The following is a 14676-nucleotide window of genomic DNA, read 5'->3' on the forward strand; positions in this document are numbered from 1 at the left end:
ATTTTGATATTGATGTGATTGCAGTTTTAAAAAGATAAATAATTGTACATTGAAATGTTTTTGGCTTTTCCAGAGGATAAGTCCGAAGAGCTTAGAATGTATTAACCAGATTGTTGTAAGCCAGTGGAAAGACCTGATCAGACCGAAGTCTTTCAGAATACCAAATCTCCTGTACATTTTAACAAAACAAAACCGGTTCATGTGAAAAGGAATAGCTTCAGATAACGTGTTGATCTTCATGACTTGGTTATCAGATATTCGGTAATACTTCAGTAATAACCACCTTAATTTTCAGAAGAGTGAAGTGGCGTACTTAACTGGAAAGGAAGAACATTTATATAACCAATATATGACTTGGAAAAAATCCCATCCAGTATAAACTGTGATTTATTTTTTTTAATTGTTTTTTGAAAATTTTAAATCATAAAGTTTTATTGTGAATGCAGGGAGTTGTAAACCATACTGAGGGGAAAAATGTTTTTAAATCAGCATGACAAAAACGACTTTTGTCATTAGTTCTACAAACAGTTGGCAGAGAAAATGTGTGAGTCTGGTTTTCAAAATGTTTAAGATCTGTTCCTATATTTCATGTCTCAGAATTGTAGAGATGTGATTGTAGTTAGACTTTTCTAAAACTTTTAACTCTATGTTTTGCCACACTTTACCAAACTAGTTGCAACAAGGGCAAAGGGTGTTTCTCCAGTGTGGGCAGCCCCCAAAGCTCACATATGGAAATCCGTGGAGACTGACATTGTGTCAGAAGCTGATCCATTTTCCTCTTGGTGATCTAGAATTAGCTATAAAGTAATGATAAAATGTTAATGATGGAAATAAACCGTATGGCAGGAAAGATGAGAAAATGGCGTAAAGTGAAATATCCCTGTTATGTTCCTTGTTTTTGTGTCTAATACTCTTTTATGTGGATCTTTTGATCTGTCTTTCCATTCTTTAAAGCTTGGGCATCAGTAAAGCGCTCACTCTTACCTAGCTATTTCGTATGATCCATTTAGGTTTCTCTAAGGTTTTTCTAAGCTTTTTGTTCCCAAATCGTAAACATCTTGAGTTACTGTGAAGAGAAAAAGGAGAGTTGTATTTTATGGCTTATAAATGGCCAGGAGCAAATGGAGTATGTTCTAGAGACTATCTGAAGTAAGCATGTTTCACAGTTCTTTCAGGAGACTGGAGCTGAATCTAGGGAATTTCTTTAAATTCCAATTTTACGTTCATAGTCTATTTGTACAAAGCAGACTGTACCAACAGAACTTAGAAGCTCTCTTTGAGAGTAGTAATTACGAGGGTTTAAAGAAAATTGTAAGTAGGCTGTTGGCTCAAATAAATGAAAACCAAAATGGAATTCTGTTGTTTCATCTCAAATTGTTCAGGTTCAGTAAATTTGAAAGTCATAGTTTTGTTTTCTCAAAAGAGGTAGGAGAAGGACTGTGCAAAGGCAGTGATGGTAACACCTGACTTCCCTGCGGGCTGAAATCTGATGGGCTGGAGAGACTGCTGTATTACCTTGGCATATTATTTCACTGAGTTGCTAATACATTAGTTGGGATGAATATTTAGATCTTCTCTTTAAACATAAACATTGGTGTAAAATGCAACTGACATGCAGGAGCTAAGCTTTTCATGTGAGTGTTCTTGGTTGCTTTTCAATTTTTTTTAATGAATCAATGAAATACAACAGTTAAAAGGAACGTATGCACTTGGGTATCAAGCATATTGACTATTATTTTATATTTGTTCATTAAAACCACGTCATGTTCTTTAAGTAGTTGAGAACAGTTGTATTAAGGTAGTTGCTGTTGAGTTGTAACCTTCTCATTCTACATTTTTTTTAATGTTGAATTTTGGCAACTTATATTGTCTTGGTTAGTTACTGGAAGAAACGAACTTTTCTTTTTTTTTTTTCCTCCAAATTGAAATATGCTGAATGGAGCATCTACCATTCTTAGTCGTCCTACGTGCATATATATTTTAACACTTCTGTGCAACACAAAGAGCAACAAGGTGCTGTCTAGGTTTAAATAACAGTTCTCCCAAGTGAGTCCTAGTCAGCATCAAGGAAAAATCCTACTCACTGAGAGATGGGAGTATGTAATTTAAATAAATTTTCCTAGAGATGAAATTTCAGGAGAGCATGTAAAATGTAACATTATAGAAATTTGTTGATAGTGTCCTTTTTTAAAGCAATAACTAACAGTACTCTTTCCTTGTTCTTTGCAGTGTGGTGATATTAATATTTGGTAAGCGATTCAGTGATTATTTCTGTATATACAGTTGGATTTGATTTATTTTAATGCTTTTGAAATACGAAAGAAATTAACCTATTTTGTTAAGCTGATATGTATTTGGCTTGACTAAGTATTTATTTCATATTTTTTGCACTGAGATTGTAGATACTTGCTATTATATATGTCTTGTTAGTGCCATGTCATTATTTGATGTCCTGATAGCATACAGAGAAAGCTTTAAAAATATTTCAGTAGAGGGATGTGTAACTGATATTCCCAATGGTGGTCAAAATCTCATACTTAAGAGATTGACTGAGTCCTGGAGTATCAGTATCAAGATGTTTATTCCCTTAGCTGCTGTTTCAGTGTTACAGATATTTGTTTATGTGAATATCTGTTCCTTTGGATCACATGAGACTGGAGTTTTTCATAGCTTTCAAGTTTTCTAGTGGCAAAATTATATGAAAAATTATTTCCTAACCTTTCTTCTCTTGTGTTTATAAGATTTGGCAGAGGTATGAAAAAAGACATATTACTTATGAAGCTGTATTTTAATAAAGTTACTATTTTGTTATATTTTTTATTAAGAATTTTGGTAGGGGAACAGCTGTCTGACTCTTGCCTGTTGAATGAGAATGCTGAAAGATCTTGAAATTAAGTGCTGTGCTTTGTGGAAGTGTAGTGAGCCACTGCCTTCCATGGAGATCTGTCATAACTTGCTTTGTAAGCAGCTGACCATCCTCAGAGGATGTAAGTTCATGTGCATGGTGCCTGCTCTTCACTTGAGAAGCTTTAGACTGTAGCTTAGCATCATGTAGTGTACTGCCTTGTACATTACAGCTATTTGCAATAGAGTTTGCTTTTTGCAGGTATTTACAATGGATTTAACTTTAGGTACTTTTTGAATTACTGTTGTAATGATAAAGCTATGGTTTGCATTACTGAATGATGAAAATTTGAAATATGCTGATAAATTCCTTGACTTTCAGTAAGTCCTCTCTTGAAGACCACTTTTCTTAACAGAATTGAAAAATAATACAGGTCGGAAATTCACTGCGTTACATGTAGCATCAACCTGATCTTTGCATTTTCCCTCAATCCCAGTGTATGATTTTTATAGCTTATTAAATCTTTGAGCAAGCCGGTATTTTTTTCCCAAAGTTTGGAAATAGTACTTACTTAAAATTATATTGGGGAAGAAGAGTATTAACAATACTGTTAACTTTTGTGTACACTGGAATATTGCATTTTATGAAGTTTCTTAATCACTGTTATTACTTTTTGCTGTACAAATCATTATTTTTTTAATCAGATACAGGAAAATACAGAATTGTGAATATAATTGGCTTTATTTGCTAGCCTTGTCTTTTCTTTGGTATGTTACATAAATGTACATTTATGTAGTAAATCCGTGTAGCTTGTTGCACGTGAAGCAGTTAATTCTGAAGGAGGTATGGAAGAAATGCTTGTTTTAGGGTATGGTATGAAAAGCTGAGTCTTAGAGCTTCTTTTGGTTTTTTTCCCCAATGTAAGAACGTACAAGATACCTCAGTTGAAGGTGATGAGGAATTTGAATTTGTTTAAAACAGCTGAATATGTTAAAATAAGGAAGAATTGCTGTGACTTTTATGTGAGACAATAATGTCATGTGATAATGTATGTATGAGAGTTCTTTGAGAAAATTAGAAGCACGTGGACAGGGAAGAACCAGGTGTTTTTACTTGGATTTCCAAAAAGTAACTAAGATCAATTCCCAAAAGTTTGAAAAGAAATTGAATTGCTATGGAGAGTGCATCCTTAATTGATGGATGTGTGCTAAAAGGAGTGACAGGGGAAAAGTTCATGTGCAGAAATAAATTGTTCTCTTTTTTCGTGATGGAATGTTATATGGGTTTGTTCTGAGAGTCCGTGCATTTCAATTTATTTGTCAGTGCTATGAAAGAGCGGTAGAATGAGGCAAACAAGTTTGTTGGCAGTATTAAGTTATTCAGGGCATTAGTGTTGAAGGGCTGGCCGTGAAGGATTGCAAAAGGGCATTGCTGTACTGACTATTAGATGACAGCCTACAGTTTCATAAAGGTAAATGTGGTAGTGCAGGTAGGGGAGAGTGTATGAAAAGGGCAACCCTGGTCTTATGTACACAGTGATAGGCACTGAAATGATACAATTTCTTAATTGATAAAACCTTGCAATTGAAATGGAAATGTCTGTTCGAAGTTCAGCAGTAATCATAACAGGAATTAAGAGTCCTGAAAATTATTAGGAAAGAAATAGAGACCATGTTATCTTATTCCTTGTGCGGTCCGGTTTGTACCTCACAAGGCTGTGTTGGCAGAACTGGGTTTCTTCTTTGCACCGATTTTGATTAAACTATGCACTTTTACTAAAAGATGTTGGATATGCTAAATATTTACATGAATTCCCTATGTGGTGGGAATTCAGAGGTTTTTGTGAAAAAGATCAGTTGCTGCTGTCTCCCGAATCACTGAGCTATAGGTTGCAGGTAGCTAAAATAGTATTCAAAGGATTTCTAAAAAGACAACTGTATGTTACTTTTCATAAACATCATCTATCAAATGCTGTTTTTGTTAGTTTTCTCTCAACTAGTAGCATTCATCAGTAAGTAACACATTTTTCCACCATGCCCTAGCACAAAGAGAAGGAGGACCAGTAAGGAGAGGAAAAAAACCCCAACAAACCTCCCTCCAAAAACAACAACCAAGCAAATAAGAATTAAAAAAATGAAAAGGTGAATGTAAATTATTACGAGAAGGTAGAAAGGAACAGAAAAAAAGTGGTCCTGATAGTAACCATCCCTTTTTGGTGCTGTCCAAGTAGGAGTGACTGCTGTGTCTCGGCTCAGAGACATGACTAGACGGGGAGCTTGGAACAGTTGCCAAATCTCTGTTGTCAGACTTCCTGCTGTTCCTTACACTTGAAAGAGCCAAGCTGACTAGGGCTAGGTGAAGTTTGAGAAGAACCAAGCAAGACTTTGGTGAGGCTTTGGATGTGGAAGGTAAATAAAAAGGGGGCTATATATGCAGTTTCAGGACATTTTGGAGGATATGGAAGAGGAATGTGGGGTATTTAATATCTGTATAGTGAGAAAGTCTTCCACCATTCCCAGGTGATGACCATGAGTCAGGATCAACAAGCATACCTGAGCCTCTGTGTCTCAGATCCTCCACTGTGAATTTTCCAACACTACATTTCTGTTAAGCAATAGACTTGGTTAACAGTATAAGCTCCTACACTGCGTTTTTCACTTTCCTGTCTCAGTAAGTCATGCTACGGACTGTGACACGGGGCTGAGATGGAAGAGTGAAGTACAGTTGAATAGGGGACTTCACCTTTTTAGGTGTGACTGCAAGGTGGATTGAGTAGGTGTTATATACCCTACTAAAGAGAGTGGGGAGGAATTACTGGGAGTATTGGAGATCTGATACAAGTTTGACCCTCTGTGTCTTGCTGTTACATTTCTGTACAGTTGAGTTAGCATACAAACTTATTGCAACATTTATTTTTACAATTCAGACGGTAACAAAACAGGTTTAGAGACAGTCTGAGAATCAATTGTTAACACTACTACTTTGATCATGTTTAAGACTTTCAATGCTATATGGTATTAAGCTGTTACATGCTTTACTTGGACATTTGGCCAGCATCTGATTCTTACTTTGCAAGATCATGACTCTGGGAATTGCTTTGATTGAGACAGATTAGGATTTGTAGTAACTGTATCTTTGTGGATTCATTTTGTCCCTGAAGTGCCATTCAGATTCTGACCTTCCCTTTAAGGTTTTCCTGTGATTTATATTCAGCATTTAATCAAACATGAGCACTTCTATCAAAGGTTTACTGATTGTCCCACACCTAATTATTAAAATGCCAGTGTGTGTAGCACATGACTGGATGGAATCCTCATACAGGAAAGTAGTGAAACAACTTCCCCACACACAAATTCACTGTATTCACAAATTTGATCTGTATTTTCTTTAGCTATAAGTGGGTTGAGAAGATTAATGTTAATTTGTATTTTGTAGTTTCCCATATGTTTGGAGTTGAGCATGTTCAGTTATCTAGAATACTTGAGATAGGCAGTAGAGAGTCTTGCCCACAGATTTCTAGAATAAACTGTTCATTGACATTGAAATCAAATGTATGCTACTATTATGTGTGCTGACTTGAAAAAAACACTGGCACTTTTTACAGTAACTTGAAAGTATTCTCTTTACTTTGGCTATGCTTTTTCTCACAGAGGGAAATAAAACTAATCCCAAAAGGTTGCACGGGAATCATGCATTAATGCTCTTTCTAATTTAATTATTTAACACTTGTTTTTTGAAAACCTGAGCTAACAGTTTGAAAATGGTTTCCCTTACCAGTACAGTCACGCTCCTTGTGACTTGTCACTGATTGTGTTACACTTGCCTCATTGCCCGCTGCCCTCCCCACGCCCCCATTCTCTAGAAGTTTAGTCTTTGTTCCTTCCTTATCCTTGTGTGATAATGTCTCACCTTTACTTTTCAGAGTAATGTGCCATAATTCAAGAATGGACAGTACAAAACAAAGCTTTGTATATTTTTTTAATGGATATTTACAGTTTTTAATTAGGGTTTAACTTTTCAGTTTATTCCAAGTCACTCTGTCTTCCTGAAGCATTCTCCCAAATGTTTTATTTGTGTTGTGGTGACTGCTCAGGAGAGCTCTTGTGTCAGAATGACTCTTGGGTGAATACACAGCTCTCTCTGCATCAGTGCTCTTTTCCAGGCAAATATCAGGAGACCATTTCTCCCCCTTAGATACTAGGATAGATGGGAGGTAAATTTTGATTTTATTTAGATTAACATATTCTTTTTTCTGGTGCAAAATCAGTTACTAAATGAATAGGAAAAATAAATTGGTCCATCAGTGTATAAGGTGGTTTTTAAATTAAATTTTGATATGTAATCAAAATATGTATATCATCAACTGGTGATAGCTGTGCAGTGTTTGGGGAGAAATTCTTAGTGTACCTTTTAAAAAGAACCTCCACAAACTGTACTGCTTTACACAGCAGTGCCTCAGATTTCAACAGGAAATTTCTGTACTTACTGGTTTTTCACAAAAGAAATGATGCAAACTACTACCACTGTGCAAATCCTTCCAACAGGGAACTTAGGAAGATAACTGGAAAAAATAGGTTTAGTTGGTGGTCAAATACCTTTCGATAATAATCAGACATTTAAAGAAATACTGATCAGTTTTTGTCCTTTTGAGCAAGTGTTTCATATGAGTTGATGTTTATCCAGAAAAGTAGGTAAATAGCTAGTGAATGGCAAATTTTCTTTATAATCGCAGAATCCTATGGTAACTCAACTCTAAAGCACGGGTTTTTTTAAGTTTGCATAAGGGTTTCTATGTCTGCTCTCTTGCTTTGTTCTTCCAACTTGCATTGTAAATGGGACTAGCGTGCTTCAAAACCTCTGAAATTTTTCCTGGTTTTATCTGCCACTTAAAGATTACAGTGTTTCACTTTCGACCCTCTGAAATGAACTGTATTTCTGCTGTGGAAAAAATATAGCTGCCTGATGTGATAAAGCTTAAACTTCATTTGAATAAGGTCTTTCAAATGGAGAGCTACATTTTACATGAACATACAGATAGCTGACTGTGTTTTATACAGTTATTTAAAAGAGTGGGTGTGTTTCATTACGGTATCGGGGTACAGAGTTGGTAATAACAGTTCAGGGGTGAGTCAGTTCCCTCTGAGGCACACCAGAGCTGCCCTTCCAGGCTAAGGACAACCACACTGGACAGTCTGAAGCCACATCCACCAGCCTGTCTCTTGCTCACTCTCTACTCATCTCATGGGGTGTGCTCCTCCAGTCCCATCCTTCTCAGTTAATCTTCACCACTCAGATTGTAATGGCATGTGCTATCGCCTTAGTAATCCTGTTTGCAGGCTGAAGAGTCCAAACCATCTTTGTTCTTCACTTTAAAGCTTTTGCATAATTGTGGTTATCCCTAATGATTTCATGCCATCTTTGGAGATTAGAAGGTGAGACCAGAAATTCCGGAAGTAGCGAGAGGCTGAGAGTGCCCTGCAGGTTAGTACAGTCACCTAAATAATGTGATTCTAGAAGTCCGTTTGCTGCATTTACTACTGAGAGTTTTCTGGCTTACTCTTGAGTTGATAGGTTCAACAGAATGCCTCATGTATCAGCAGATCCCTGTCCTGAATGGCAATAGCCAGCTTCAAAGCCAGCATCCACTACTTCATGTGCACTAATTGGTGCTTAATTTGTCTGCCTTTTTATTACTGAGTAGCGTCACCAATGTTCCTCTGCAGCTTTTGATAGTCTGACTTTGTCTTAACCAGAATATAGGTGGCAGCACAGGCTCAAGTGGGGCTCTGATGTGAATTCTCTTTACCACATATTAAATGACTGTTTATTTAAATTGTTTGCTGGCTGTATTTAAGGAGTAATTGGTTGGGTCATGCAAGGGCCTGTTTAGGACAGCTTAGTTTCTTTGGAGCCTTTTGTGAGAAATCTTTGGTAAATGTGTTTTGGTAGTCCAGGTGGTCTTATATCAGTGATTTCTCAGTGTGCTCATTGAGTCTTTCACAGAAGGACAGTATACTGAGATGTGGCTTTTCCTTACAACAGCTGCATAGAATTATCTGTGTGCTCACTAACTCTTTTATTTTGAGTAATTTATAGAATTTTTTTTCTGGTACAAACGTTTAACCGAACTGATCCATTTTTTACTGCTTTTCACCTTGAACCCTAGTCAGAAATTCATGTTGCTTTTCCTGTCTCTTAGAGCTACAAGATTGAGACTGTTTTAAATGAAAATTAATGAATCACAGCTACTAGGTCCTTCATTCTTGAGTTCTGTTCTAGTACTTCATTATTTTTTACGTTGTGAGCTTGTTGTTTACCTTCTTGTAAACACACTTGAGGAGAATTTTGCTGTGGGAAGACTCCAAGGTTTTTCCTTAGTGTGTAGATCTAAAAAGAGAAGGGGAGGGTTCTTTTTCTGTAGGGCTTTATCACTTATGAATCCTTCTGTGTGTGCTGGTTGTCGTGGAGAAGCACTTTAATGGATGTGCTATTCCTTCTCTAGTCTGAAAAGTGCTGTTTGTTTCTCAGACTTGATTGCATTGTCTTTTACATGTACATTACCAACCAAAAAGAACTTCTTCCCATCCCCTTTGAATACTACTGATTTTCTCAAGTGTACCATTTTACTTCAGATAGTTTCCCTGACTTTACTTTTTAGCTGTGTTGCCTTTTTTTCCTGGTTTGTTTGAAGGCTTCTTCTATGTGAGGGCAAGCAGTTGTCTTCTGCCAATGAACATGAAAACCTTACAAAACTAAGATCAGGAAATAAAGAGAGCAAACTGTTTTAGCTAAACATCTGTACAAAAGGGCATACAGGAAAAATGAGCTAGAATATAAGCATAGGTTTTAAAAATAGTATATGTATCTTTAAGTCCTTATTTCTCAAATGTCCAATGTCTTAAAAAAAAGATCTACGCTAGATGAAAAATTGAAGTTTTCATTACTAGAGAGGCAACCAAGTCTTGCTTCTCTAGTCAGCCTAGCAGTAGAGAAAATGGGTTTGATGCATGGGCTGTTGGTGGATGTGGAGCTGGCTGGATGTCAGCATCTGAAGAGTTGCAATTAATGGCTCAGTGTCCAAAGTGTGGTCCCAGCACATCTGTGTGAGTCAGTGGTTCTGCCTCCTGATAGCTGTGTATGTCATAGGTGAAGGAACTACTGTGCCGATCTTTTCCGGGACTGTTTTCAGATTGGCAAGGTGGCTTCTGGAATCCAGACTCATTTCGTGTTCGCTCACATATCCGTGAATTGCTTTTACTGACTAGTGTTTTGGGCTTTGAGAGTGCTGACGGAATACCCAAACTGATTCTGCTAAGAGACTGAATGTAAGCAAAATGTTTCTGTAGTTGCACATCATTCGGCCAAACAGTAGCCAGGATGAGTGACCCACACTCTGGTAGTCACCTGTGAGTAACTGGAAGCTGAACAGTGAGTTATGAGTATAAAACAGAGAAGAAGCTGATTGGAGACTCTTGATTTTCTGCCTCTTTTTTTCCCTTTCCCCAGTGGTGATGAAGAGCATTTACATGTCTGCATTCTAGAAGTGTATTGCTTCTTGTTGTATAAGCAGCACATAAGTAAATCAGAAAATTTTGCAACAGCAATTAGCGTTAGTGAAAAGTAGTAACAGTTGTTTTAAAAGTAGATGTCTAGCTGTGAACTGGTTATAATTTCACAGTTTTAATGGAAATTCTTTCAATCTGAGAAGACAGACACATGCTTGGACAAACCAATTTTTTTTTCAGTTTGTCTTTTGACAGCTCTAGGAGGTTTTAGTTAAAACTGGTTTTGACAGGAAAGGATAGGAAAAAAAGCATCTCGTGTTTGCAGAGAGAAGAAATCCTTGTCTCTTGGAAATTCAAATATGATGGAAGAATATCTACTTGTTATCTTCAGAGTGATAAATTATTATAGGCAACTGGGGGAGTGTGACCTATATTTAAGATTGTCTAATCCTTTCCTCTGATTGATCCTGTTTACTGTTACATTTTACTTTATTCAGTGTAAAAGATTCTGAACTACATTTTCTGATCTAGCAGTTTGCTACAAATTGAGCAAATACTAGGAGGTTAAAGATATTGTTACTGTCTGTGTGGATATTAATCTGGTTCAATATATTGCATTTTCAGGCTGTGTAGTAGGAGAGGAGAGGGATCTTTTGGCTTTGTTTCTGTTTCAATGACTGTTTTACGGTAGAACTCTAATTCTTCCTGATTTTAGTAAGAAAATAAAAAAATTCTTTATGGATGATCATTCCTATTATCAGGACTCTATTTTTGGACTTCTAAACGTTCTAACGAACTTCTGAGCATGCTTCTAAATGTGTGTTGTAAACAAAAATACAATATAAGTCAAGAATATCCTTAAGTCTGTTTTGGTATTTTGTATCTGGTCTTTTTATGTATGAAAGTAGCAAATAGTAGCCAGTCCTTTCTCTGCTAACACCTAGGGCTGAAGAAGAAAAGAGGGGCATTTTGTTCAAAATTATATATTGTGAATAATCAGAGGTTTTCAAAGCAAGTAAATAGCCTTGGATGAGGTAGTCCGGATTCAGTGTGCAGGAAGGAGTTGTTTCCAGTTACCACCTATTAGTCATAGCTATGAATTTAGTTCATGTGAAGTTTCACTATGTAGCAAATTTCTGATGAATACCTGTCATTCTGGATTGCTTCTGCTAGGAGATGTATGTACTAGTAAAAACAGAGTTAGTAGTCCAGGGAGAACAGTGTTTGAGAACTCCACTACCTGTGCGTTGTGGTCATTTTGGTGGTTAGATATTAATGAAGTCATGAAGCTGTGTTTAAAATTGAGAACCCAGCTTGATTTTTGCTTAAGTGTTTGTAATATTTCTGATACATTACTTTTCTGAGTTAATGCAGTGAATGAAGTCTATAATTTTTTCAATTTGTTTGAAGTGGCAAAATTGCTACATTCTCATTCTTACTGAGCTTGATTTTTTTTTTCCTAACGGAAAATAAAAAGATTTGATTCAGCAGGTATATGATGATGAATATACTAAGTTAAACTTCTGTTATGCTTCCATAAAGGTACTCAAGTATATTAATGTCTTCTCCCTAGAAAGCTACCCTGTCTGTGTGTTGTAACTTCACCCTGCAATGACTGCAGTATTTAGTGCTAGTAAAGCTAGGTATATATAGGAACCATTGCAAAGAAAAACCTCCTCTCTTTTAGGCTTTTTGGATCTTATATTTTATTGTATTGAGCTTTTTTATTCTTTCTTAAATGGAAATGTCCTTTCTTGCATAATAAATAAAATCCAATTAAATTTAAAAATGATATTTTCTTGTGGAAAAATAATGCATGATTATACTGCTTACAATGTATTTATGGTAACTCTTTTTCTTTTTTTTGTTGGCAGTTGTACTCGCTAAATGATTATAAGCCACCCATTTCTAAAGCTAAAATGACTCAGATCACCAAGGCAGCAATCAAGGCTATAAAGGTAAGAAATCTTTTGACCTCTTTTATGTTTCTCATATATGTCCAAATAATTTCTTTTGAATAGTGTAAAGAATTTCCTTTGAAACTTTCCCTCCACCCTTGTTGTGTGTGTACAATTTCCAAGTTATGATTAAATGTGATAGCGAGGGGATTTTCAAGAGTGCAACAGAAGGCTTAATTTGTGGTGTGGCTTTCATTTGCTGGTTGTCATATGTGAGAAAGAATTATACCAACTTGACTCTTTATCAGATTTGAAAGACAGGGCTTTTTCCTCAGTTTAAAAAGGAAACGCTGACATGCCTGGGAACAGATGAATAAATAGAAAACTACAGTTCACCCTTGCCTCTCCTCTCCCCGCCCCCCTGTAATATATGCATGCCTTTGGATCAATACAGCTGTTCATTTTTTCTAAATTCCTAGCATAACCTTTTCATGGATATTGTTCATAGATTTCAGTCTTCTTGTTGCTTGGGTACAAATAGTTTTTAAATTTTAGCATTAGTACACTCATTAAAGATTATTCCTACCACAAAAGGTAATTACTAAACAGCAATGGAGCAGGAGAAAATGTCACTGAAAAATAATAGAGGAAGGAAACGTGCCACTAGTGTTAAGTGTTAAAACAAATGGAAACTCAGTGAAAGCTGGAGAAGTGAAAAAGAGGTTAATATAAAAGAAAAAAGACTGAACTTTTGCTCTTCCTATCTACGTTCCTTTGCTAAGAATGGAGATAAATTTTCAGATAATGAAATCCATATTGGTGTTTTGTGTAATTGGGAGAGAGCAATTTGATGTCAGAAGAGTGAAATTCACGGTTTCTTTTAAATATGTCTATGTAAGTTAAAGCCTGTGTGTTGCATTATAATGAAAATGCTAAAAATTTGTACTGAACATAAACAAGTAGTAAATGATAGTAGATGGTTCTATTAATTAAGCATTTAAATTATACCAAAATATTTTACCATGAACTCAACTCAGAAATCCTACTTCCGCTCTTACCATTTCAATAACAACGTTTAATTGTGTAGAGTGGTTATGGAGATGATCTAGAGCCATTGTGATTATATGTGAGATTTTAAAAAAACCTGCACAAATCACAAGCCAACTTTAAAGAAAAAGTACTCAGTATGAGTAAATGAGAAATTATATGTTTAGTAACATTAAGCTAACATCTTCAGTCATGTACAGTGAAATAACCATATGTTTTTGAAGGAACAATTATATTATTCTCCTAGTTCTCACTAAATAAAGGCATATCATTCAAAAAATCCAGTGTAAAAAACCTTAAGAAGGCAAGAAAAAGTGATATTAACTCTTTTATATGTTGTTCTAAGGAAGACTGCATGCACAGCTGTAGGTATTGGATTGCTGTTTAATAATCCAAAGTTTCCTCTTCTGATTTTGCCATCAAGATATCAATATTCTTGAACAAGTAATTGCATCTTCAAATAACAAGTAATGCATCTTCAGATTTTCTCCTCTGTTGAAGTACTGTTTTATTTTTCAGTTCTACAAGCATGTTGTACAGAGTGTTGAGAAATTCATTCAAAAGGTGAGTCAGTCTTGGCTGTTTTGTGTTAACAAAGAAAATGTCCTCATTTTGGATTAGAAAGTATTGGACACAGTTGGGTTTTAGATATCCATATGGATTAATATTTCTAGCACATACTAGTTTATTTCTGGTTTTAGTCACATTCAGGTTCTGCTAGTGATCAGCAGCTGATCCTAATCCATGATGCAGAAAGACAATTACTTTGTTCTCAGTTTATTCTTTGATCTGAATCACTGTGAGTACTGTTTTAAGACTACTGTATGTATTCATTTAATGTTAAAAGAGTCTGTTACTGTAGCCCATGTGAACAGCTAAGGGCAAAACAATTGACAGTGGTTTGGCTGGTGACAGTTGCTTTTGATTTTCTGCCAAGTTTTTCCATTGATTTTTAAAGCTGAAGGGAAGATGACCGTTTACCCTCATCCTTTTTTGTAGCAGAAGATGTAACCTTTCAGTAGGTGGTTCCTGCTAGTAAATTAAAATAAAAAATATTTATATGGCTAGACTAGAATTACTTTTTGGGAAGATGGTAGCACTTTCTTTTCTTGCAGCATTTAATTATTCTTGGGTAAAACTGCATTTTGCTTCCAGTTGGAAATGCATGGATTCCAATTTTTGGGCCTTCCCTGCTTGTCTGCATTGTACCTGGTTGTTCAGTTGGTCATTTTGGTACTGAATTTGTTCTCTTTTTGTAAATAGGTGTAAATTATGATCAAATTGCCTTTTTGTTTTGACAAACAAACTAGAGAAGTTAGGCTGTTAGTGCTGCAGTGTTGGATGCAATTTTCCTTCTATTATCCTTTTTATAAAGCAGTCT

General features: G+C 35.9%; 1 protein-coding gene across 3 annotated transcripts in view; it reads left to right on the top strand.

Moving 5' to 3' along the window:
• SCAF8 (SR-related CTD associated factor 8) overlaps window positions 1-14676 on the top strand; it is an 85906-nt gene that overhangs the window by 7513 nt on the left and 63717 nt on the right. For all 3 annotated transcript variants that reach the window (XM_032683967.1, XM_032683966.1, XM_032683968.1), the window contains exons 2-3: window positions 12225-12308; window positions 13815-13859. In XM_032683967.1, coding sequence (XP_032539858.1) covers window positions 12225-12308; window positions 13815-13859 — 129 coding nt within the window. The remainder of the gene's footprint in view (window positions 1-12224; window positions 12309-13814; window positions 13860-14676) is intronic.

This window comes from Chiroxiphia lanceolata, chromosome 3 (assembly GCF_009829145.1).
Source record: "Chiroxiphia lanceolata isolate bChiLan1 chromosome 3, bChiLan1.pri, whole genome shotgun sequence".
In the NCBI taxonomy this organism is placed as follows: Eukaryota; Metazoa; Chordata; class Aves; order Passeriformes; family Pipridae; genus Chiroxiphia; species Chiroxiphia lanceolata.